The sequence below is a fragment of the Zerene cesonia genome, chromosome 11, assembly GCF_012273895.1.
Source record: "Zerene cesonia ecotype Mississippi chromosome 11, Zerene_cesonia_1.1, whole genome shotgun sequence".
NCBI lineage: Eukaryota > Metazoa > Arthropoda > Insecta > Lepidoptera > Pieridae > Zerene > Zerene cesonia.
Window position 1 is genome coordinate 3,581,946 of NC_052112.1, and position 27,592 is coordinate 3,609,537.

The 27,592-nt window shown below is 33.5% G+C and overlaps 1 protein-coding gene across 14 annotated transcripts; it reads left to right on the plus strand.

Annotated features, from left to right (window-relative positions):
- Positions 1 to 300: 300 nt before the first annotated feature.
- Positions 301 to 26,908, plus strand: LOC119829914 (dynamin). 14 transcript variants are annotated; one of them, XM_038352629.1, is made up of 20 exons: positions 301 to 546; positions 3,518 to 3,591; positions 3,897 to 4,046; positions 7,963 to 8,166; positions 8,648 to 8,840; positions 10,545 to 10,754; positions 10,942 to 11,149; positions 11,380 to 11,517; positions 11,806 to 11,963; positions 14,325 to 14,369; positions 15,526 to 15,632; positions 16,252 to 16,439; positions 16,948 to 17,067; positions 17,298 to 17,312; positions 17,412 to 17,417; positions 18,952 to 19,161; positions 19,741 to 19,975; positions 20,589 to 20,742; positions 23,363 to 23,512; positions 26,278 to 26,908. In XM_038352629.1, exons 1-20 carry the CDS (start codon positions 383 to 385, stop codon positions 26,339 to 26,341), a joined length of 2,793 nt encoding a protein of 930 aa, XP_038208557.1. In that variant the 5' UTR covers positions 301 to 382; the 3' UTR covers positions 26,342 to 26,908. The 14 variants fall into 14 exon arrangements, with proteins under 14 accessions (XP_038208557.1, XP_038208559.1, XP_038208564.1 ...); XM_038352630.1 differs by lacking the exon at positions 301 to 546 and adding an exon at positions 1,259 to 1,511; XM_038352631.1 differs by lacking the exon at positions 17,412 to 17,417.
- Positions 26,909 to 27,592: the final 684 nt, after the last annotated feature.

The following is a 27,592-nucleotide window of genomic DNA, read 5'->3' on the forward strand; positions in this document are numbered from 1 at the left end:
GCTTGTTTGCACGAATACGTAAATACGCCAATTTAAAACTTCGGTACTTTTGATACTCATGAAATAGTTAAATATATTTTCGATCGATATCTAACTAATAATTATGTGTTTTGATATAATAAAAAGTAATGTATTAAAATAATTTTAAAATTGCAATAATCCTTAAAATGTTTCAGTTTAAAAAATTTAGTATAATTATTTATTTTATTTATGTGAACATGCGCTCTTTTGAAGTCCAATCTAAGATAACTAAATATAATATTCAGTGCTCAGTTCTACGCTTGCGCAATAGGAATATCGTCATATTGATGAACGAGAATCAGTAGGTGAAGATCTTTGAAGAAGTGCAGAATAAGGAGGAGATCGAATATATCCGGCAGCCATGGCCGGGAATATTGGGATGGAACAATTGATTCCAATTGTTAATAAGCTGCAAGATGCTTTCACGCAACTGGGAGTTCATATGCAATTAGATCTACCCCAGATTGCTGTGGTGGGTGGACAATCAGCAGGAAAGAGTTCAGTACTTGAAAATTTTGTTGGCAGGTATGTTATAATAGTTATATATATTTTTACCCGATTTTTCTTTTGACATAATTCTTCTGCAAAAGTGTAAAATCGTTACGTTATAAGTATCACTAACAAAATATAACACACTTAAATGCCATAAAAAATTACCTTTTATAAGTAATTTAATAAGTGATTTATTTTTCAAGATTAACAATGACCAACCATACTAAAAACCTTCTCGTTCGATTTTTTTTATAAATTACATACAAGTGGGTATTTAACATAATTCTCAAATACGTTATTTTAAATAAATTATATAGTAATAAATTTCTTGCATAAAATAAACGACGTGCGTAAAATTCGGTGGTTCATAATATACATCATAGTGGCCTATATTTATTGCGCATGTCACGCTGTATTGATTATGTAAACCTTGAAAAATCTTTGTTTTTTTATTCCGCAAAAATCATGAGATTTTTTTTTACTTGTTTCTTTTAATATTTAATTTCGGAAAATTTATTTTGAAATTATTTTTTCAAGGTTTTTTTCTAATATCTCAATAAGAAAGATGAAAATAAAATATTCATGCAATTTACTTTAAATTTATTGTTAATAGTTATTTCTTTTACAAAATAATTTTCTAATTTTTGTATATTATTCGTTTCATTGAAATACCTTCCTTGTAAGTTTGACATTTATTACAAAAAACGGAACGTAGGTTGCCATAACCACCCACCAACCACCATATTGAAAAATATATCAGTTTATCGATGATGTGAAGTCTCGATGATGAATTAGTGATTGTGATATTAGTGAATTTAATGTTTCTCAGCAAAAATGTCTGGAAATTTTGGAATGCAACAGCTTATACCCATTGTAAACAAATTGCAAGATGCATTTGTTCAAATGGGTGTGCATATGTCCCTAGATCTACCACAAATTGCGGTAGTGGGTGGTCAATCAGCAGGAAAAAGTTCAGTGTTAGAAAATTTTGTCGGCAGGTGAGATTTTTCACTATGAAAGAATGGAACACGACTAAATCCAATTTTAAAATTCTGTATCCTTTGTCCCTTCAGTCACAATATTAGTCATTGTCAGTTTTAATTACAATAAAATGAATAGCAATGAAAATAATGTCAGTAAACTAAAACTCCTCAAATCAACTAGCCTTATGACAAAGTCTTTGTTGATATTTAAAACATCAACACTTATTAAATTCTTAACAAATTAACAGATGCTAAAAATATTGCATTTCATGTATTGTGAAGGAGTCATTATGCATTTTTTAATAGTTCAAAACTAGTATTTACTTGTGTTTGAAGCTCAAAACTATCTAAATAACTAGAACACAATAGAAGTTGTGTCCTGAATTGTTATCACTAATCCCAAAATTATTTTCAAAACATTCATAAAATGAATTTACTAAGAAATCTATAGGTACATAACTTAGAAAATTTCTATTGAGATTGAGAATAAAAATATAATACACTAGCTGCGCCCCGCGATTTCACCCGCGTAAGTCCGTATCCTGTAGAAATATCGGGTATAAAAAGTTGAATATATGTTATTCCAGTTGTCCAGCTGTTTATGTGCCAAATTTCATTGCAATTGGTTCAGTAGTTTTTGCGTGAAAGAGCAACAAACACGCACACATCCTTACAAACTTTCAAACTTTCACATTTATAATATTAGTAAGATGATAACAATTGATTATGGTTAACTAGCTGCGCCCCGTGGTGTCACCCGCGTAAGTTCGTATCCCGTAGGAATATCGGGATAAAAAGTAGCCTTTATGTTATTCCAGTTGTCCAGCAATCTACATACAAAATTCCTTGCAATCTGTTCAGTAGTTTTTGCGTGAAAGAGCAACAAACACACATATCCTTACAAACTTTCGCATTTATAATATTAAGTAGGAAGGATGTAATAGCACAACACACACACACACACACACACACTCACACACCTGCCCACTCAAATTTAAACTTACTATATAATATTTAATACTGTAGAAGATAGAAGAGATTATCAAAGTTATTACTTAAGCTAGCTTAGTGTTAAGGCATAGCTTGTAATGATGAATACATAAAGCTCAATCAACCCACTTTTCAGAAAACCCATTGCATTACATAGATTTGTCTGAGCAAACATAAAATCATAGTTATAGTGATTTCTATCTTATTTGTAGTATGTTGTCTTTTTATAAATTGTCTTTTTCTTTTGTATTGGTTACCTGAAATAAATAATTCGCCTATCTTTCATACTAAAACTAATTTTCATAGTTAATTCAGCTTAATGAATATGTTGCCTAATTTTGAATAATAGAATTAAATGCTTTAAGTTATTTCCTTATCAGTCTATATTAAATATTACTATTCTTCATTTATCAATACACTGGTGACCCCTACTTAAATTCATTGAAGCCTTCCAATTTGTGCATCAACTTCCTGTGTTATTGTCCAAATTATGTGTTGATAATTGAGTAATTATTTTTTTTACTTAACATGCAAAAAAATATTTGCTACAACCTGCGGCTTAACTCTTGTATCCAGACTATAAACTATTACATTCTTACAAACTATCTCATTTATAATATTAGAAGGATTCTTTTTGATGTTAATAATCCTATTTTTCTTGTATATATACTAAAGATCACATCCATTACAAATTTATTATTTTTTACACGTACTTGTTTCCTTTGTGTGTCTATCTATTTCTCCTAAAGACTTAGGGGCAGGTACCACTCTAAATTTTAAAATGGGATTAAATGACAACAATATCCTATCAAACTCAAAACAAATAATCTTAATCAGTTGAAAACCTACAGAGTTGTCAAGTAACAAAACAAAAAAAAAAAACATTAACTTGAAAAAAACCTTCAATTGCATGGTTTTTAGTGAAAAAGTTATAAACTTATGTGCATATCAAGACTATGATCTATCTTTGTACCACCATATCAAATCAAAAAAAAAGCAAATGATGTTATTAAATAACATTTTTCTTATAGGGATTTCTTGCCCCGAGGATCTGGTATAGTAACCAGAAGACCATTGATTCTTCAATTGATAAATGGAAATGCAGGTAATGTTGGTAAATTCTCATATTTTATGTAATTGACTTGGGAACACAAACTCTTTTTACTTTGGTTGGCATTTTAATAGGAAAATATAATTTAAAATAAATAAGAGTATATTGTTAGTGTTTGATTTTAATTAGATTATGTTCAACCTTTATTTCTCAAGTAATTGAGAGTGATGAATTAATTTGTGATTGTTAAATGTTTTTCTGCAACTCATTAATTTATAGTCTTGTTTGAGATTTGATAACAGCCTTTTTTTTAAGACAGTAGGAAAAGGTTTGATTTTATTCTGTAATTTTCCTTTTAGAATACGCTGAGTTCTTGCATTGCAAGGGCAAAAAGTTCACAGACTTCAATGAAGTACGTGCCGAGATTGAATCTGAGACAGATCGCATCACCGGATCCAACAAGGGCATTTCTCCAGTGCCTATCAACTTACGAGTCTATTCGCCAAATGGTAAGCCTTGGTAGCCTAGTTTTGATGGTGGTGGTTTTATTTTGTTCAATTCTATCATATTTAGTACAGAAGGTATGAAAATTGCATGCTCTAATATGAAAAACACAACTTTTTTTGTAATTAATGCTTGTCGGCAAATTAAATTATTTTACACTAGCTTTCCGCCCGCGGCTTCGCCCGCGTGAAATTCAGTTATATCGCTTTCATCTCCCTATTTCAACTCTTCTACCCTTTTTTTCGCGATAAAAATCATCCTATGTCCTTTCCCAAGTTCAGTTCCACCTTCATACCAAATTACATCAAAATTGGTTCAGTGGTTTAGGCGTGAAAGCGTAACAGACAGACAGACAGACAGAGTTACTTTCGCATTTATAATTTATAATATATAATATAATATTAATATTAGTATTTATAATATTAGTAGGGATTAGTAGGGATTTAATTCAATAGTGTATTATTATTTTAAAAAATGGACTTGGATGTTGAAATAACTCAATATTTATTAAACTCAATATTGCATTTACTTTTTCTGCTTTTAAGAATATGTGAAGTCAAATTAAATAATTGAAACATTTTGGTGGCACTTAAAAAATTGCATTAAGTTCCAAAATGTTCGATGCATATTTTGGGATTTATTGTATGGTAAGTGTTATGTTCGTATAATATAATTAACCCGAAATCCGAAGAAAGGGGACTGCTAACAAAATTAGCAGCACTTGTTTCTGAGATTTCCGCATACAGACGCACATTTTATCGCAATACGTATGCCCTATAAGGATACATCGATTTTATAATACGATTTGTACTAAAGGTCCGATGTCAAGTGTGTTAATGAGGTCACTCATGACATATTGTACCTCAGTGATTTTGATTCGTATGTAGGTATCAATTAAACTCTAATTGACTGCTATGCAGTTCACTCTTACGCCCTTGCGCACAGCATCATTTTATAATTTAACGTAAAATGTTTGTTTAGATGTACGCGAAAACCTATACCTATTTAATTAACACAATTGTTTTAAGGCTTTCTTATAAATATTATTTGATTGCTTTGTTAGATTAAGCAAGACTCATTATTCGTCGGAATCGATTATTCTAGCCCCTTAGCACAAAATAATGAGTACAAGTAGGTACCCTTAGCATTAACATTCGAAATATCTACAATACATACTACTTTAGTTAAAATTCATTGAAATAAAGTAGACATGAGATTATAAATGACGCCATTAATAATAATCTAAGTGTACAATGACTCAACTCCATCGTTTTACACTTTACATATATTTATGATGCTTAATCGGAAGTAGGTGTTTAAAGATAATTTTGAACGGACTACTCAAAGATTACAGGATAAACTATACATGAATAATGTTAGTATTGAAACTTTGCTTTGTAATTGCCTGATTCTTCTAAATGTTATCACAGGTTAGTATTATTGGTTTGGGATCTCTATTTTCGATTTAATACTCGATGAACTATGTGATGGTCGTCTGGTCTATTATTTTGTTTGTCATTCCTAAAAAAGGAAAGGTAATGTATTAGTTACATAGTCATGTAATTAAAACCTTGATTCTTTAAGTACGAACATAATGAGATTGTGAAAGATTAGTGAGCAATATTTATTATGCAGAACATATGTCGGATGCGATTCTGACCTAAATATATTATCACATAGCACTATCGCAACATAATATTATTAAACTTCATGCTCATACTTTTTATGGAATGTAAAATTTTAATAAATTTTATGAATAAAAAGGGAAAAACGATGAAATTTTAAATTTCATACATCGATCTCAAATTTTAATATCATATTAGTGTTAGTATAGTTACCATAATTATGGTATTCAGCACAAGACAGCGGTCATATGGGTATTTTTTTGTAAGCAACGAACTATGACAAAAATAATGGCCTTTTTGTTGTATCAATTGAGTTTTTTATTCATCGTGCCAGGTGCATGTTAGTGGATTGTTTTAAAGTAATAAACAATTTACTGTATTACGTATACTAATTTCACGTAAAATTCTATGTTGGTCACGCTGTGGCTTAAACAATGTTATGAAGAAATTAAATTTACCGTTTAGAATACTGCTAGGCATTATGAACTTGGGGTATATCAATTTTATTTTCGTTTATTATTCATTTACAACTATGTCGTTGTGATCTCAAGTATATGATTTGTTTCATTTGAATGATGAGATTCGTTAAAGGAAATGTATATCTTTGTTCTTGATGAATCTTCTTATATATAAAATTCTCGTGTCACAATGTTAGTCTCTATACTCCTCCGAAACGGCTTGACCGATTCCTCTGAAATTTGGTAAGCATATTGGGTAGGTCTGAGAATCGGCTAACATCTATTTTTCATACCACTAAACGATAAGAGTAAGGCAGAACAGCGTTTGCCGGGTGCAGCTAGTATGTATATAAGATAATACTGTGATATTAGATGCAGGAACGCAAAGTACAAAGGACGCATTTCTATATTATTCTATTGAACATCGTTTTTTATTTATTTTATTGTTCATTTGTATGTTGGCACAATATTGTACATAAGCACTCTTGTTATCTTATCTCATAAGATACATCTGTATTAGGTAAGAAATAGAAAACGGCACTAAGTGAACTTGATCTTTTTTGAAGATACATTTTAATGAGTGACAAACAATTACATTATTACTTGGTACAAAACACAAACAAACAAAACAAGTGACGTGGCCTGGGTACCCACATAAAACATGTCACAAAGATTTAACAATCGAAAATGTCAATATTATATTAATCAATGCTACATAAATATTTTCGAGTCCGCTCAGGTATCGTAATAGCACCGGTAAAACATAATATGGAACCTAAAAGAAACTTTTGGAAAGTGACACCGAAAGTTATGTTTGAAATACATCAATTTATTGAACTTAATTTTTTATAAATTGGTAAATGAAATGTACAGTTTCATGATATATTGATGGGAAGCTCGGGTGTGGTGTTTATGGCGCATGCGTGAATTTTATTGCGTTTTAGATTTAAAGAGCAACTCCATGCCGTCTGTCGGGTCAGGGATGAAAATAACATCGGCGTTATTAATTCATATGATTATTTAACTATTTTTATGCTTTTATGTATTTAGGTTCTAAATCCTTTTTTTCAATGCAATTTGGCTTAGATTTCGTGAAATGGGTTCATCAATTACGAATCATCATTCATACATACAAATTAATGTAAAAAAATGATCACTTTGCTTATATGTAGAGAGAGAGAGTTAGTAACACGGATAAATAAAGTATGTCTAAGTTCTTTTGTTTCACCCAATAATCTTAAAATTATTAAGTATTAAGGTCAACGGCCTAATCACGGTCCAGTAAGAAGTTCAAGTTTCTATGTCAATGTAATAAAGAGATACGGAATGACGCGTTTTCCTTGAATTTGAATCATTCACATAATAGTTCTTAATGAAGTAGAAGGCAATTGAGCAATTATCCATTGATTATTTTATGCATACTATATTTAATGTGACGCTACTTGCGTTACTATTTATCAACGACTAGCTGACCCGACAGACTGTCCTGTCTTCGTGCGAATTGACTAATGCGTAAGGCTAAACACCCGTTAATTTTTCTACTGTTTAAGTTCCCTTTCATAAGAACCTTCTCCTGATAATAATTGCAAATACACGTACGCTAATAATTAAAATAGAGTCCTTATTTATATTAAGGAAGAAAAAAATCCTATATTTTATAGTTGTATCCTTATATATACGCCTTAGCCAACTTTTCTTAAACACAAAGAAAGAAATTGCAAAATGAATTGATTGATGAAAGCATTTATCGTTATTGGTTTTCAATGAACGCTTGAAACTTACAGGCAAAATGAACAATTAAGAATGAGCACCATATTTACAAGGGAATTTAATTGCAGTACTCAACTTGACGTTGATCGACTTGCCCGGGCTCACGAAGGTGCCCATCGGCGACCAGCCCATCGACATTGAGCAGCAGATCAAAGCCATGATCTTCCAGTTCATCAGACGTGAATCATGCCTCATACTCGCTGTCACACCCGCCAACACCGATCTGGCGAACAGCGATGCCCTTAAACTTGCCAAAGAAGTGGATCCACAAGGTGATGCCTCAGTTTTTCGCAGGTTTTCCAGTGACCTTACGCAATGATGTAACCGTGTTTCCGCTAATTGTACGACTGCTTGAATACAGTGATTAGCAAATTTAATTTGTATCTGTTTGTCTAGTATTGATATAGTTTCTGCGTAATATTTTAATGTATCCTCTGAAGGATTTTATATTGAACAGTCATGAATTTATTAATAATGACTTTATTAAAAATTATTAATCAACGTCTCGAGTTAAAATTATCTTTTTTCGTGTCTATTTTCTGTAGACTGTAGACTTGATAAAATAATGTATCATTACACTTAACGGTAGAAGGAAAATAAATGTATGTAAAATTACAATTTCGACGACACGTGATCTGTCAAATGCTGCAGTTGGCCAGCGTGGTGGATTATGTACGGGCCTGAACCGCCTTATGAGGTTTACGCGTCTGTACAGAAGGAATAAAAATGGGCTGACGATGATGACACTTGCAGGTCTGCGCACAATCGGTGTGATCACCAAACTGGATCTCATGGACGAGGGCACGGACGCGCGCGACGTGCTCGAGAACAAGCTGCTGCCGCTGCGGCGCGGCTACATCGGCGTCGTCAACCGTTCGCAGAAGGACATTGACGGACGCAAGGACATTTCCGCCGCTCTGGCCGCCGAGAGGAAGTTTTTCCTAAGGTGAGATGGTTCTTAATGACAGTGGGAATTACGAGTCCTAATTCAACGTTCGATAATATTGTCATTTTTCTTATGAAGGTCATTACAAAGTCCATGGTATTGTGTTGAAATAAGATAAAAAAACGTATATTGTCTTATGAACACGTCATGTGTAAATTTTTGATATTCTTAATATACTAAAATGTAGCCCGAGTAACGTACAAAAAAATGCTACTTTTACTCGAAAATAGACAATCTCAATAGTCATCATCTTCGAAAAAAAATGTAAATAAGTACGGTTGTATGATAAACACGCGTTAATGGAAGTCCTTGGCCCCCAGAGGGGTATGGGGCAGTTGATATATCACTTATCGATTTTCTTTATGCAGAAGTAGGTAGGAAGCCCTCTGTGTCCTGCCAGATAGAGACACGATTAACACACGTTGGTGTTTGTAAAATGCCCCTATATAAATATCGTCTAAAATAGATTTTATCAATATTGAACTCTGTATTGGATAAACAAATAAAAGTGTTGTTCATTGATCGCGCACCGGTTTATTATTGTTTTCTTATCGGTTCACGCCGCATAGCAAGAAATATATTTGTTTTTATTGAAGTCGAGAAATGATAATACGTAGTAAAATTTTTTATTATCTGTGACAGGCGACAACCTTATTTGGTTTGATAGTGTGATCCAAATATTTATCTGTCTAGTTCTACATTCTGAATTGCATTAAATACAATTTCATAAATAATACAGATAATCATGCAATGAAATAATTGAGTTTCTCTATATAAAACTTTTTCTTTAACGATCCGTATAAATATCAACAACACAATAAAACAAATACAATGTAAACTAATTTCTCTTCAGTATAGATAAATCAATAAAACCTCAATTATTATGTGTTGTATATTATATCCGTCGGACTATAGTAACAAAACTACGTAGCGAATCAGTGGCGACATGGCTCACGCCCACTTTCTGCTTCTATCGCTTTTATCTCTACATGAACCGTTGGGTGGGACTTGCGGTTTTGCCCGAAATAGAGAAAACCCACTTTTGTCTTTATGTCCTCAGTCCAGACCTCAGGTCGATCGTAATTTATTTTTCCTCTCGTTTCTGTTATATTCTCTATCTTTTCCTTAGGTTTTATTTTATGATTTTTTATGGCTTTTATAAGTTTCAACGCTATCTGTACTGGTGTATTGTTATGTTAAACAAATATGAGAGAATGTGTGTCTGTAAATCAATAATCGATGACGTATTATATAGTAAACCAGATGTTTTCGCTGTGGCTCACATATATCGGCATTAAATAAAATTATAAAATTATTCTATATAATTTAGAATAATTAGAATTGGTCTTTATTCTATCTATTTTTTTTTATTTTTATACTTTATACTTATTCTAATTTTAAATGCAGGCCCCCAAATTACAAATAATGTTCGACGTAAAAAACACAGTTTCAGAGTTATGCTTATATTTCACCATACTTTTTTTTATAGTAGCTGTCTTATAACAGAAGCAAATAAAATGACTGGTTTCACGACTTCTCAATATTCTTTAGTTTGTGTCAATTAAAATGACACAATTTATGAAAATTTACGTCAAAAAGTATCAAATGTGCTACCAGGACTAATTAATGAACTAATAAACACAAATGCATTGCCGCTATGTATTCTTCTATATACATGCCCTACAATAATCGTGTAACTTCCAGCCACCCGTCGTACCGCCACATCGCGGACCGGCTCGGCACGCCGTACCTGCAGCGCGTGCTGAACCAGCAGCTCACGAACCACATCAGGGACACGCTGCCGGGTCTACGCGACAAGCTGCAGAAGCAGCTGCTGGCGCTCGAGAAGGACGTGGAGCAGTACAAGCACTTCCGGCCCGATGATCCGTCTATCAAGACCAAGGCTATGCTGCAGTGAGTAGCTACTGCCTTTATTGGTTTCTCTTGTAGGTTAATTGTAGAGGGAGGACCTCATGGGATATATGAGTTTTCTGTTTGGCATAGGGACTTTGATGATTGTCGTTAACTATTGAATATTGATACAATGAAACAAAAAAAAAAAACAAAACTGTAAATAATGCCGAAATATCATCTACAACAGAATGATCCAGCAGCTGCAAACGGACTTCGAAAGAACGATCGAAGGTTCTGGATCCGCGCAGATCAACACCAACGAGCTGTCCGGCGGCGCCAAGATCAACCGGCTGTTCCACGAGCGGTTCCCCTTCGAGATCGTCAAAATGGAGTTCGACGAAAAGGAACTGCGTAGGGAGATCGCCTTCGCCATACGAAACATTCACGGTATTAGGGTGAGTGGCTCCAAGGTTTATCTCATCGTATATAGAGATTGTTGCTAATTTCATTGTAAAGAAAAGATTTATTTTCTGTTGAAACACATTACAGATTATAAAAAGTGCATATAGTGCTATCTTTTTCTTTATAAATAATAATTTTAAAAACTATAAAAAATTACAAAAGTATTTAAATTAGTAATACATACTAAGTAGTTATGAGTAATAAGTATTTATTGTGATCGTAGGTCGGTCTGTTCACTCCGGACATGGCGTTCGAGGCGATCGTAAAGAAGCAGATAGCTCGGCTAAAGGAGCCGTCGCTCAAGTGCGTGGATCTCGTCGTGCAGGAGCTATCCAACGTGGTCCGCGTGTGTACAGAGAGGGTATGTACTTTTAGCTTAATTTAAATTTAGCCATAGAATATGTTATTTCGATACGAAAAGTCGATAGTAAATAGCCTCTTCGTCTTTTTTATCAGTTTACTATGAAATTATCAAAAAAAAAAAAATTAAGCTATTAGAATACCATGTGCCATCTGCCAACCCGCACTTGGCCAGCGTGGTGGATTATGGCCTAAACCCTCATAGGAGGCCTGTGTCCCAGCAGTGGGAACATATATAGGCTGATGATGATGATGATGATTACAATACCAACATTTTCTCTTTCTTCAGATGTCCCGCTACCCCCGGCTGCGCGAGGAGACGGAGCGCATCATAATGTCGCACGTGCGCTCTCGCGAGCAGCAGTGCAAGGACCAGCTCGTGCTGCTCATCGACTGCGAGCTCGCCTACATGAACACGAACCACGAGGACTTCATCGGTTTCGCTAAGTGAGTGCACCCGCTGTATACTGTGCGTTAATGCGTTTCGATTGTGTATCGTGACACCCCCTATCATGATACACAATCTTCTTTGGTGCTGCCGAGTGGTCGAGAGGTGGTGTACTCGATTACCATGATACAGGATTTCATCGGGTTCCCTAAGTTAAGAGAGACTGGTGTTTATGACGGGTCTACTTTATCTTTCGGTGAATGGGGGAGCCGGAGACCCATATCCTTTTCCTTACTCTTCTAGTCCTTGTCCTTTATTCCTCTTGTTGATCCCTTTTTAGTCCTCTTCCTTACCCTTCCCAGTTCTTTCCTCGTTCTCTCGACAATCCTTTCTTAATCCCTTTTCAATTCATTTGTAGAGGTGTCAGGTTTGCAATCGACCTTACGTCTCGCAAAAAGTTTGTGGCCTGTGAGTACTTACTATCAGGCGAACCACCAACTCCACTGCCGACGATGACATAATAAAAAGTTTCATATGATTTGCCGAGTTGTGTACTTGCTATGGTATTGAAGATATAGATAGAAGTAGTAGAAGATATAGATAATCTATATTTCTGTACAGTATGTGTTTACATTTAATAAAAAATATAAAATTATATGGAAATAATGTAATTCTTAGAAAACACGGGTTAGGCAGTAAGTTAAATTTCTTCACAATATCGCCTTCAATGATTCAGTACTCTGGATGATCTTGACTACATTTTAAGAATATCGATCTTTTATGATTTGTCAAGAGACGAATCGCTAGTGAATGCATGATATTTTCCCATTAGTCATGCTCGGAGAGAGTTAGACTATAATATGGGGACTATATAGAGGATATATGGGGACTTGGGGAAAGTCAAGTAGGACTTCCATGAAATCTATCTGGGATCTGAATTATACAAAACACAACACAATATACTTCTCAACTATACAGAATGCATTACATTTTCAGTGTTATGATTTATATGAAAATTGAGATAAATTCGCGTCACAAACGTTCGTTAGTTCTTGATGCAAGGAAAGTGATATTATTTCAATCTTATTTGAGTCACTACACTACTACACGACAAAATTCTAGCATTATTTAAAAATCCCGATTTTTGAATAATGCTAGAATTTTGTCTTACAACTTGGGTAACCCAAGTATCGCTCTAATGTTTGAAAAGTATGAAATTGTGTCGGACATTCTATCTGCAACTTTAACATCGCTTTCTTATAAACTAGGCTAAAATTATAGTTCAACGCAAATTAACGAAATTTTCAATTTTCCGAGATTAATTCGCATGACTGAATCTAATATATTGCAATGGATTCCTCAGGATCTAACTCGCGAAAGGTCGACTTTCATTCATTTGTTTACGGGTTGAATATAAAATGAAACCTGTATCTACAGGTTGTAAATGGCGACTGGAAAAGGTAGCCTGTTAGTTATTAGTTAGTTGGGAGTTAATTAAATTTACAGGCATGTAGGGGAATGTAAAATGAAAGATATTTAATAAGCATTGTGAATATGACATGACTTTCAGAAAACATTTTTTTTAATTTACCGTTTTACGGATGAGTGAATGTCGATCTTATTATGTGTCTGTTGTATCCTGTAATATGGGAGTTTAATTTTTGTAGTTTAATATATTTATTTTTGTATTTTTAATTTTTTTCTACTTCATTATACAATTCATAAATACAGATACTGTTTTTGGAGAAACGTTATTATTACAAATAATTTTTTAGTATTCATTATTTGAAAAATGCTATTGCAAATAGACACTTTATGCAGAATTAAAGTTTTTTTTTTAGATACTACTGAACAAATATTTTTATAGGTATACATCGGATATTTCTACTAATAACATTAAATATTTTAAATGTTAATACTAATAGGTACATCCAATATTGTATGTATGGACTGATGACGTTATCATTATTACTATTAAATAATATAGTTACACTTATATAAAAATGGCAAAACGAGCCGGTGTGTCAACTGGTTGCGAACAAACTCTTTAATATGTGAGTTCATTTACTGTCATACATACATACACAGCCACATGTACATTATAAATATCACACAGAACCTAGATCAAGGTATTTATTGTTCAGCATATTTATATTATAACATTTTTGTACGTCTGCATATTTTACAAAAAATATTTTTTTACGCTAAAGTCCATTGTAGACCCTTTTCGTTTGTTCATATAAGCAGGACACATGCGTAAAACTGGACTCGAATCGTATTAAAATGAATACTTCAGCGAGTAACGTGTTGTATGTTAGTTAGACCTTTTTTTTTGGAAGAAAACTTCATGATTTTGCGTGGCGTTTTCTTTTCTATCTCGATCTATGTTCTGTGACCTAATAGCTCTGTTATTTTTACAGCAAACGACGGCACACATCTTATAATGATGTTGATGAAAATAATCGGTTAGTAAATATGATATTACCGACTAATACTGTATAGCTTAAACCGTGGTTTCACCCGCGCTCGCGTGTTTTTTTTTTAACCGTATTTTTTAAATCGGATGTATTTTTAACTTTATTTAAAGTTTTGGACACTTCTTGAACACTCGACCTTTATCTGAATATCTCTATTAAAAGTAAGACGTAGCGCAAGCAATTCCAACTCATCATGTATTATACAATAATTCCTCTATGGAATGATATACCGTAACTACAAGGAGTGCGCGAACCTAAAGCATCACTTTTTGCACTATCCATATCTTGACAAAGTTTAATGCTTCGTAAAAATTACCAATAAATAATTGTTGGATCCTATTGAAGTATTATAATTTTGTCGTTTAATAATGTTAATTTCATGCTTCATAAACATTAAACAGCAATTCAATTTTTCTGACCATAATTCATGTAATCTTTATAAATCTATATCACAATTAAAAACTACTTAATCTAAGTATTCATCTTACCAGTGGTTTTTGCGTGTTAGTCAAACAGACAATTTTTTGCGATGAAACGTGGTAATCCGATAAAATAGTAAATCCGCTTTTTTAAAATAGTAACACCGTTTTTTACAGTCAGTAAAGTTATTTTTAATTAAATTCTACTACCAATTGAAGACAGCCCAGTAGAAAAGGTAAGGTCAAGCATCTCAATCTCTCTACGACTATTTTTATTAATTTAGGTTAAATATTGAAAAAAAAAGAAAAGTATAAGATGAAACTGAATTGACTCCAATAATTAACTACTATTGATAGAACAATGTGATATTAGTCACCTTTTAAGAAATTTAAATGAGTAAAGAGTTGGTTTGATGTTTGTTTCTCCATTACGCAAAAGCTACTGGCTCGATTTTAGCTAAAAACATAAGCAACTGAAGTTCACCTGCTAAACTGTTTGCTTTAGCGTAGATTGTATCTCATTTCATTGGAATCTTTAACATTATTGCTAGTTGAAAGCAATGTGCTTATTATTTACAAAAAGCAGACTCTTAATACTCTTTCGTATGTTAGTATTTTATAGTAAATTATTCGAAATTTCCCGCGAACATTATAAATAGATTTTTTTCTTGTTAAAATTTAATAGTATGCATTCATATAGTATGTAATGTGATTTTATTTTGCAGCGCACAGAATCAATCTGAAAACGCAGCTAAGTCTGGCCATCGGGCACTTGGGAACCAGGTCATCAGGAAAGGATACATGTGCATACACAACTTGGGAATAATGAAAGGTAATTTTTATTGCTTGTAATAATAATAATTCCAGATACTGTATCTTTTTAAATAAGAAATATGTTTTGATTGAACATATAGCGTATGTCTAGTCATATCAAAATATAATTCAGAAGCATTTCTTTTTATTTTAACATTTAAAAAATTACTTGAATAACAAAGTTTACTTGACTCATTTTCTGTTTAGTTATAAGGAAATTTTGATCATTATTCAACATAAAAAAGGATAACTAAACCGCCTTCTAACTGTCAAACTACATAAAATTTAATGAGACTTCCGATGAGGTCGGTTGAAAATCTATGAATAACATAATAACAATATTTATATTTTCCACCAAATGATTACCATTCGTTATGAACATATCAAACACAATTCGAAAGTGTGGAGCGTCACTATGTGCCAATTTTTACAAGAACCAAACCATTCAAACAACATATATACCTCAATGAACTTTGCATGTCTTATGTCATCGTTTTAAAAATTACATCTTTTGCCCGCGCCTTACCACGCCTAAAATTTGGAGTAGTTAAATAGATGTTATTATAATATTGTGCAAACTCGATTCTATGCCTATTCGAGCACTTTACGGGTACTGAATATCGGTGCGTTACGTCCAGGAGGCTCCCGCGACTACTGGTTCGTGCTCACGTCGGAGAGCATCTCCTGGTTCAAGGACGAGGAGGAGCGCGAGAAGAAGTACATGCTGCCGCTCGACGGGCTCAAGCTGCGCGACCTCGAGCAGGGCTTCATGTCGCGCCGCCACATGTTCGCGCTCTTCAACCCGGAGGGCCGGAACGTGTATAAGGTGACCCCTAGCGACCCCTAGTGACCCCCTAGTGACCTCTAGCGACTATATTGTGAACGTTTATAAGCTGACCCCTAGCGACTTTATTATGAAGGACTTTGTCACACACATTAGTCTCATATTTCCTTGCTCCTTTTTATAGGTAGCATACATTTTATTTTTTTCCATTTGCCTTTTAATTTTCTTCACAAGAAAGTATAGTTATACCCGTCAGTTTGGCTTCGATTTTTGGATAGGATTGAGGATTTTTCTTAAATCCAATCATGCAGCTTTTCTTTTCACCAAGGGCCTTCCTTCTTTCCTTTGATTATTCATAAAATTTCCTTGTAGTATAGGATTTAGCCATCCACGCTCACGTGAAAAATTTAGAAATTTTCTGGTATATGCAATATTTTGGGATATTGATTCCGTTTGGGTTTTTAATAAATGTAGTCTTTGCCTTAATTATATATATGAAAGTCAAACTTCTACAGCAGTGTAAATAATTTTATTTATGTATTTTTACCAGGATTACAAGCAACTTGAATTGTCATGTGAAACCCAAGACGACGTGGATTCCTGGAAGGCGTCCTTCCTCCGAGCTGGTGTGTACCCTGAAAAGACTTCAGAAGCAGCAAACGGAGAAGAGGTATGTCCTAACGCCACATTAATCTGCCTGTCGTATTTATTTTACTTTTTCTTCCACCTTCCTCTCTATATATTATCTTTACATTTTCGATCCTAGAGTTCTTAGCTTATAGCATATATTGCTTTATAATCAACGATATTTATATATTTATATAATTATTTGATATTTTAATAGTATGTACTGTCAGTGACTTGATATACAATAATCTATTGTTTTGCCATGCGATACAGGGCGAAGGAAATGAGGTTTGTTGTAACAGGCTTAATTTTGTTTTGATAGTGCACATATACATATCATATAATACTAACTTGTAATTCATTGTTTTATGGATATCTGATTTCAAGAGGAGTGTAAGTCGAATCTTATGCATAAGTTTATCAGCTAACGTTTTATCCATAATTATAGATACGCACATTGTATAATCTATTTTACCGCTAATAGACGCATGTAAACATCAAATGTAGCGCCAATTTATACTCGTGTGAAGTACTGTTTTTATCATGTGTGTTTGATTTTTTGCGCATTTTTCTCAGTTCCAATGTGAATGATATTCTTTAAGAAAATACTTTTTGTGAAGAAAAACGATTCTTAAACAACTATTGGAAATAATAAATTAGGACAGGATTTAAATAATCTTTTTTTTTCGTGTATTTTTTTTTTAATTGTTTGTTTTAGCACTTTTATTTCTTTATTTTTAGTTTATTCTGCCTTATCCGGGTCCAAATAAGAAAGTAAGTCGTTTCCAATCTTTGTGCTATGGACTGAAGATGTATATAGGGTGTGTTGCGTTCGCATATGCAAATTTGAGAGTTTATGATTGCATGTTTATTAATTATATGAATTGAATTTGCTTTGTTTTATCAGAAAATTTGGGCGGAGTTACGGGATTTTTGAAGTCGATTATATCTGAAATGAAATGAAATGAAAAGATCTGGAAGTTTATTATATACGCATTTATTGATCATCGTTTATGTATTTATATAGGCCGCAGGTTTATTGCGTGTTTAGGAACGCTGTTTATTATAGGGCATATACACGCAATTGTAATACATTTTTAAATTAATTAACGCTATAAGACAAAAATTTAACAACCACCAGCTTATTAATGCATGTGTTTGGTTGAACAAAGGCTTAGTTTATGGTTTAACGTAATCAAGCCCACTATCATGGATCATGTTGGATAACCTACAGTAGTCATTGTAGATCAGCCGCTTGTAGAGGGGTTTTAGCCGTTAATACCAGGCTTTTTTGATAATGCTCGTTGACATCTGAAATCTTAAAGACTAGATTTACGGTATCGAATATTTTATATTAAACAAGATTCTCGTTTTTTGTCGTTTTTACAGTATACATTAATTTGTCAAAATCAATTACGCCATACATGATACAGTTTTTACTTCATTAATTGCTGTTTTTTAAAATCTAGAAAAGTCGTCGTTAACTTGTAGTAATTGAGTGTTATACTTTTACTATTGATTCAATTTCTTTATTTTATTATTTGATTCTTTATTACTATTTGTACTAGTTTAAAGATATGAAGTATTCATAGACACACAGCCATTCACAAAGTAATACAAACCCAAATATAACTTAAGTTACGTAACGCATAATTATCCGTACACCTGCATATACATATAGCACCCGCCACAACGGTTTCGTATAGGTGTTATTTAAAGGAAGAAAACATTCAATGCATTGTTACCGATATTGCTGACGATATCGTATCGGATGGTAGTTGTTTACACATACACAGCACACACATCTGTTAGCATAATCGAGACATCGTGTCGTCTAATCATTACTCATCAAGATAAAAAAGGAAACAATTTTTTTTATGTTTTCTCGTTAGTCCTTTAACTGTATGGTATCGTTGGTTGCTTACAGAATTCCGACTCGAGCGGCACCAGCAGTATGGACCCGCAGCTCGAGCGGCAGGTGGAGACGATCCGGAATCTGGTAGACTCGTACATGCGCATAGTCACCAAGACCACGAGGGACCTCGTGCCGAAGACGATCATGATGATGATCATCAACAATGCCAAAGATTTTATTAACGGCGAGCTGCTTGCGCATCTGTATGCGTCTGGTGATCAGGTGGGTTATCAAATAATATATGAAAGAGAGAAAGAAAGAAAGAACAATTTATTTTATATTAAATATGCAATTCATAAAAAAATTGATTTGATATTTTGCGATAATGAGAGCGTTTTAGATACTACTTTTCGTTCTAAAATCACATATTTTTATGTACCGGTATAAGTTTATAGCAATTACAGATATACATTATGAATGTTATTACTTGTACCCGTTGGTCTAAAGAAACATGCTTAAATACAATCTACATGCATCGGTACAATCGGTATTGTACAATTGACCTAGTTTTAAAAGTTATTCATCCTCATAAATCGCAAAATTTATGAATAACGTTTGTATAGGCAATATTTTTATGTTATACTAGCTGTTCGCCCGGCTTACATATACATATGTAGCCTAAGTAACTCAGCGAAGTTGCAGCTTTTTAATGGTGAAAGAATTTTTTAAATCGGTCCAAGTAGTTTTTGAGTTAATTCATTACAAACAAACAAACAAAAGTACAAATTTTTCCTCTTTACAATTTATTATTGTAGATATGATGTGTTTTTATGCTAACTCGTTACACGCGTGTCCGCACAGTCGCAAATGATGGAGGAGTCGCCGGAGGAGGCGCTGAAGCGCGAGGAGATGCTGCGCATGTACCACGCGTGCAAGGAGGCGCTGCGGATCATCGGCGACGTGTCGATGGCCACCGTGAGCACGCCCGTGCCGCCGCCCGTCAAGAACGACTGGCTCGAGAGCCGCCTCGACTCCAACCCGCGCCTGTCGCCGCCCTCGCCCGGCGGCCCGCGCCGCGCCGCGCCCCCGCAGCAGAGTCAGTGCTAGCACTCGAATGGCATTGCTTGAACGATCTTTTTACTAAACTTATTGCTAAACTTATGACTTAACTTTTCAAAAATATTGCAATTATCTTAAATTTTTTGTGTTATCACAAACAAAATTTTATATAGATAGCAACATTGAAAATTGTGTGCTCCCAGTATGTCAATAAATGCTTCTGAGCTCCTAGAATATGTGCTTTGCAAATATGTGTGTGTTATCCCTACTAATATTATAAATGCGAAAGTAACTCTGTCTGTCTGTCTGTCTGTTACGCTTTCACGCCTAAACCACTGAACCGATTTTCACAAAATTTGGTATGAAGATAGAAATGAACTTGGGAAAGAACATAGGATACTTTTTATCGCGAAAAAATGGTAGAAAGAGTTGAAAGAGGAGATGAAAGTTGTATGAAAGTTCGATATTGTCAAACCGATTTTGATGAAACTTGGTATGTAGATGGAGATGAACGTGGGAAAGAACAAACCATACTTTTTGATGCGAAGAAAATACTCCTTACCGTGTCGCGCGATATAAGCGAATTCTACGCGGGCGAAGCCGCGGGAGAAAAGCTAGTTAACAATAATATATGACACCCTCGCCTGCAGGTTCGCTGGGCCAACGCGGCGCCCCGCCGCAGCCGGCGGGAGGCGCAGGGCGACCGGCGCCCCCGCTGCCGTCGCGGCCCGGCGGTGCGGCCCCGCCCCCGCCCGGCTCGCGCCCCGCGCCCGGCGGTGGCCTGCCCGCGCCGCTCATACCCACGTGAGTATACGCGCACAGACACACATACATACACACACAAATACGCACACGGGTACATCGGAGCCACATAGGCGAACACAAGTACATCTGAGCCACACATACGCACCCACGAACTCATGAGCTAGTATGGCTCTAGTATGTACATGTACTCATATGTACGAATGCAGTGCGCATGCATATTGTAAGACGCCACATACGATACCTTTTATAGTATGTGTTTACGTTTCATTCGTTAAATATGCATAAGCTGATACATGAAAACAAAAAAGTCCAAATACAAACATCCACGTACACGCATTCGTACAAGCTAATACATACACATACACGTAAATTTCCAAATACGCGAGAACACCTGCACATATACACAGTAATATGAACATTCAGAATAGTTACTAATACTATTTTATTATCTATGACCGTGTATAACAAATATGAAAAAAAAGGGATTTATGGAATCACAACAATACACTAGTCTCACACATTCATGTTATGAATATTTTTCTTTTTTTCTGGATACGGTTTCTCTTCATTATCTCATTATATAAACACCTAAAATATAAACTTTCAGTGTTTTTCTGTTTGCACAAAAATTTATTTTTATTAGAAAACAGTTATAGCTATTTGGGCTTTGGGTTTAAGACAATAAATAAATAATATAAAATAACTTGCACCTATTATTTACTGTGTGTGCTTTGCTCGTATTTGGGTGATGTAACGGCCATAATAATTAATTAATTATTAGTGTGATAATAACTGGATTATTTGTTTAATATAGTATTATACGCTTGCTCTACTAATCAAGTATAAATTTAGGTTATCAAATTTTGAGTTTTATTAAGATAAAAACGTTTGTCAGACTTTATTTGGTGGACAAAGAATATTGCAAAAGTAGATATATTATTTTCGCAGACGGCGCTAAGTGCGGGATGGGCGTGCTAACAATCTAAGTTACGTACGAAATAAGGTACTAACTAAAATACACATGTTAACTTAGTACAATTGACGTTCAAGAAGTCTAACCCTAAAGCCAATAAAATATAATTTTGAAATATATTTCTTTCTATTTCTCAATGTTGTAAAACACATAATAAAACAACGATAATTCGATTTCATGTCGTGTTACTTAAATCTGTTTTGCCAAAACTTATTTCATCATCAATTTAACACAGCAAATTGTATGATCATCAAATGTAATAAGTTAACATTCGGTTATAAATATTTATACATATGTTATATACGATATTATTAGTAACAATGATAAATGATTAATATAATTCTTATGAAATGTCTGAAAGAATATTGCTTCCAATAAATAATCAAATTAGTAATGTTTACGTAGGTGGTTGTAGTAAAAAATATACGCTTCCTGAATCTCCTGCGGACGGTTTATATGAGAAAAAAAAAAAGAAATATATGTACAAATGAATAATTTATTTTTGTGAATGTTGCTTTAAAATGTTATTTTTTTAAACCTATAATGCTCCTGTTTGACTTACAACGATAAGGTTGTGCTCGCATCGAAATATCGGCACTGTCTGCAGCGAGATTTAAGAATTATACATGAAAATATATTTCAATTTATAGGTGTCTATTAACATTTATAATGTACCAAGTTAACTTATATAAAAATCAACAAACGTGTACAATGTAGGTTCTTTTTGCTATTATATTTTTGTTTACCTATTTAAGATTAGGTTTAATTTATTAGCCAGATATAAATTGTTAGCAAAGCACTGCATGTTACGAGTAATTTTTCACTAACACGTGTGTGGTCTTCGTAACAACTCCCCACTGTAAATATTTTTCACTGTGCATAATTAATTAAATATTATGTTAAACAATCACAGTTACCCTGTAAGATATAAAATATTCTTATGACTTTTACGTTATATTATGGCAGTTACATTACTCGATACTTACAGAGAAGCTGTGAGTGTGTCTCAATTGTTATTGTGGTTCTAATGTCTCAAACTCTTGTGTGGTTCTAATCTTATTTTATTACATATATTGTAAAATAACATTTCAATAACGAAAACCAGTTTGAAGGATCAATTTTGGTACAGACGATTGAAGTATTAATTCATATAATTCAGTATATACAACATAAAACCGCCAAATGCGATGTTAAAAAAAATTACAGTGCATTTAAAATATAGCTTATTATTGACCGAGTGTCAAATTTTATAAAATTAGAATTAATTAATTTTATTTATTTTTTTCGTTTCATTTACTTATACTTTAAAACAATATTTATTCAATATAATATTTTTATGACAGTGGTGAAAAACCAAGTACAGTTTGTGCCCCAATTGCCGTATTAACAAGTCATACAGTCTAAAATATGAAACATCAAGTCTATCGTAAATTATCGTAATATATAAACATCTGGTGCGTAATCTAATAAATAATACAAATCTATGTTAAAGTATCACGCAAAATAGTACACTGTGACAAAGAATGAATAGTGAACAAACATAGTAATGAGAATACCTAAGGCTTTAATTACCTAGAGCTATAGTGAAAGTGACAAAGTGTGGTACACTTTGACTGCATCTATAGTGACGGTGCGATAGTGTAGTTGGTACATTGAGCAGCATACAATGTGGATGTGTAACGTTAGGCGGCCGGGCGGCGGCGGCGCGGCGGCGGGCGCGGCGGGCGCGATGAGCCAGCTGCCGCCGCACATGCGCCAGCAGATCAACCAGGCGGTCGGCCAGGCCGTCACCAACGCGGCCATCAGCGAGCTCAGCTCGGCCTTCGCGAGATTCAAGTAAACTTGCGCGCTCGTGTGGCGCCATCTGTTGTGCGTCTGCTGTCGAGGGGGATCGGGCTAGGGGGGGTTGCTCGGAATCCGTGGGGGAAATGCTTTTCTGTCTGATGTTCGGGTGGGAGGTCTTGTTTTGGAAGAGAAATTGTTAATATTGAGAACTTTTTCCAGATACCCTAATTTTCTGAAAATTGTGCTTTCGTTCATCATAATTTTAAATCTTTCTGTTGGATTAAGAAAATTCAATTCTCCTGGTCCGATCGCTCATCTTAACCCAATATAGTACTAACTCGTGTGTATACGCAACGCACTACGCCTTTCGTGTAATTTTGTAAAAACAAAACAAGTTATAACTTATAACTAATGGATTTGTTGTTATTAAATTAGTAGAGCCCACTAATTGTTGTATTTAATCATATTAAAATCAATACGTTAACTTAAAATAGAAAATAAATTAGTTATATATCTGAAAACAACAATATAATGCAGATATATTATTTAAAATAAATTATCTAGCATACCCAAGATTTCACATATAGGTTTAATGTATTATATCGCATAAATATTTTTTTAATTCCCTTACTATGTACGTCAAGGTGCCCTTGAATTTATTGGTGTACTATATAAATCTTGCGCTTTTCAAATTCCCCTATATTTGATTGATTTTTATTTTTGTGACAGATGTTGCCAGTGATAAGTTAACGCTTTTGTTTGTAAACTGTGTTTTTTTCACGCTTTATATAATACATTTGTTACTGAAATAACTGACTGTATTTATAAAATAAATGTTTTTTCGGAAAATTTCATAAAGCGATAATTTCAAGAAGTACTATATTTTCGAGCATATTGATTAGATCATCCGTAATTATTGAATAACGTATGGATTTTATTTTCTGTGTCGCTACGTGTGTAAAGTTTTATGCGTATAACACTGCTGGTCATAATGTTACCATAGTGTAATAATTTAAAACTTTTTAATTAAATAACACAATTGTCCCAAAAAGGTTGTTGAAATTAGTTAACTCGTGATTCATGAAGATCACACACTTGTCGATATTTATTTTCACAGATTTTTGCATGAATGCAGCATATAACATAATTATGATAAATACAGATACTTAACATACATTCCAGATTATAATTAATCAACTAAATTAGCTGTGAAAAATTACAGTATTATCTACGAATAAATCAAGCAGTGCTTTAGGATTATTGTAAAAGAGATACAAACGAAGAATTTTCCCCGCGCAATGCGCACGTATTACATGGTTATGTAATTAAATTTATTTTGTATAATTGTAAAGATTATATTCAGTGGCTTAAGGTTATATTAGGTGTATATTGTAGTTGAGTTTAGCGCGGGATTGCGTCCCGTTTCGTAGCATCCGAAGAAAAAAAAAAATTGAGCATATCAAATTGTTTCTGTAAATGATTTAAGTGATTATTATATTATATGTGAAGAAGACTCGAGCGTCTATTTGTTGATGTTGATGCACCAGACTTGCGTAGTTTAGCTGCGTAGGCGTGTTGCAAATTGTTCTCACCTCAGTGTTTAAGTGTTTCATTAGCTTAGATGCGGTCGATTCTCCACCACGCAAACGTTCCGAGCTCTGTTAAATGCGTGCTCTGTTCAGTATTGTATCGGTATCGCCTTCGAAAACTGTACGTAAACTGTTTGTACTTATGGTAAGACCAAAGCGATTGTCCCCTATATTGTTGCTGTTAGCAATATCTTTGGTCAATTATTAGAATGTTCTATGGTATATGATGTGAAATCGGAATTAAATGTTACAAAATTAATGGAATTTTAATCTTAACTCATCATCATGTAGACGCGCGGCTTACGTCATCCATATAGCGTTTCATCATGCCTGCTCATTGTCGTTCAGTTAATTTTAACGGAAATTGGCGCCGAAATGAGCAATGAGTATTTTTCGATTATATGGGACACGTTCGGCGTCATTGATCATAGTTCCTACACGTTTGACGCTGCAGTTAACGCGTAACTATATTACAATTATGATAATATAAATAAATAATAATCATCATAAAGTTTTTGCTCTCTCTCTCTCTCTCTTGTTAATAGCGTTAGTACCATCGAAAGATCTAGACAGAGATTGTTGGATTTGATATAGTTTATGAATATTGTTAATCTTATGCTGTATAAATAGAGTAATTAAACGCTATATACGTGTATTGAAGCTGTTTGATTTATTCCATTAACATTGAGTGTACAATCTCACTTGTTATGCTTCTAACGTTTACATAATACTGGATGTTTAGGTAAGCTGAGTTCATATTATTGCGGTTTTATTTATATTTCAATCAGACCTTTTATCGTCATTAAGATTTTTCGTTGTTTCTAGAATGTGTAGAAAATTTATTTATGGTTGAATTTAAAGTAACTATTTGATAAGTATTCATTGCAATATTTGTTGCATGGCGTAACGTATAATAACATAACTAAAGATGGTGCATGCCTCGTGCGTAACTAATATTTAAATTATCGCTAGTTGTGCTAAGAGATGCATAAATGCGTACAATGTAGAAGCTTTAAAATAATTAATGTGTGCATGTAATTTCTTATGTTTTAGCATCATTTATATATAATGTCATTTAGTACGTATTCTCCATTATTTATTGCTCATGTTTCAATATATTTTCGAAAGCATATTTAATATCGTAGTTTATTCTCGAACATTAGTTCTGTAGAATATTTTAATTATTTTATTTCCGAAAGATTTTAATTATCAATGTTTTTTGTGTAGCCGCCCGGTGCCAAACGTGCCGCCAAAGCTGCCCGAACGACCGCAGAATGGACGGCCATTTTGAACTACGTCTGCTTCGCCGCCATTTTGTGATAATTATTCAGTGTAAATATGTTACTTTTCGTCTGTATATTGCTTTAGCGTAATATTTAATGCATAGCATTATTTTCGGTTAGGTAGAAAAGTAGGATGTCTTAGTACTATTTATTCTCTATGAAACGTTGGAATTCGAAAATGTCGGCGAGATTTTTGCAATGGAGCAATTTATCTTTCAATGGAGCTATAGTCGAGCAGCTGTAATACCTAAAGCAGGTTTATCGATGACAATATTAAATTTTTATAAAAAATTTGATTCGATTGTTAATATTCATTGAATGTAGTGTTTATAATATAAAAGTATTACGGTGTTAATCGAGGCATAATTTAGTCAAGTGTCTGCAAAAAAATATTTGTGATTTCCTAAGGATGTTATTTTATTAGTATAAAACCTGTAAATAACAGAACGTTACCAATAAAAATAATGAAAATAATAAAAAAGTATTAAATTCTTAGGTGTAATTATATGATTTAATTTATGAATTTTGGCTACAATTCATAATTTCAGTGAAGAATTGGCAAGTTGCAAATACAATATGTAAAACGTAGGTAAGTATATGTAAAATATGACTGTTACAATTCTATTCTGTATTTAAAAATATAGTGTATCTGTGGCATTTACTGTCGTAACTGTAACGTGAATAATGAGAGATTAGTTCTAAATGAATATGGAATATATTATTATGCTTTGTATTAAACTCTCCTCAAGTTTAATGATTAAAGAGTCAAAATTTAAAATGTATGTAAATAACATTTACAATAATCATATCTAGTCAATTATAATAATCTTATCACGTTATGTATCACACGTTGAATTATTCTCCTTACATTCCCCAACTCTCATTATTCAAGCGGCAGCGTAAATTGTGTGTATATAGATGTAATGGTAATTGTGGACCTGTTTGTAATGTGTACTAATGTATACAGATGTAATAAATGTGTATATAAATTAGATATTAGTTTTATTTATACCCATTAAAGTAAATCATCCGATTATCCGTTATAAGTTTGAAGGGTTATACTGTTGTTGTTAATGGACAAAGTTGGAGGAAATATAAAAGCTTTCTTACGAATATCGTAAAAAGTTTTCGTAGGCCCTTTAATGAATTAGTATCGATAGTTTATTGAAAGGTTATGAAGTGGAACGCTAAAAGGTTATCTATATATATATATATATATATAGGTAGGTACTTATTTTCATTTTCCATAACTGAAAATT

What these genes read in the sequence shown, in the direction of transcription:
- LOC119829914 (XM_038352629.1), top strand. Translation starts at nt 383, where the DNA reads ATGGCCGGGAATATTGGGATGGAACAATTGATTCCAATTGTTAATAAG. An exon ending in TCCGCGTGTGTACAGAGAGG is followed by an intron (nt 11,518 to 11,805) that starts GTATGTACTTTT and finishes CTCTTTCTTCAG; the next exon opens with ATGTCCCGCTACCCCCGGCT. An exon ending in CGCCGCGCCCCCGCAGCAGA is followed by an intron (nt 19,976 to 20,588) that starts GTCAGTGCTAGC and finishes CCTCGCCTGCAG; the next exon opens with GTTCGCTGGGCCAACGCGGC.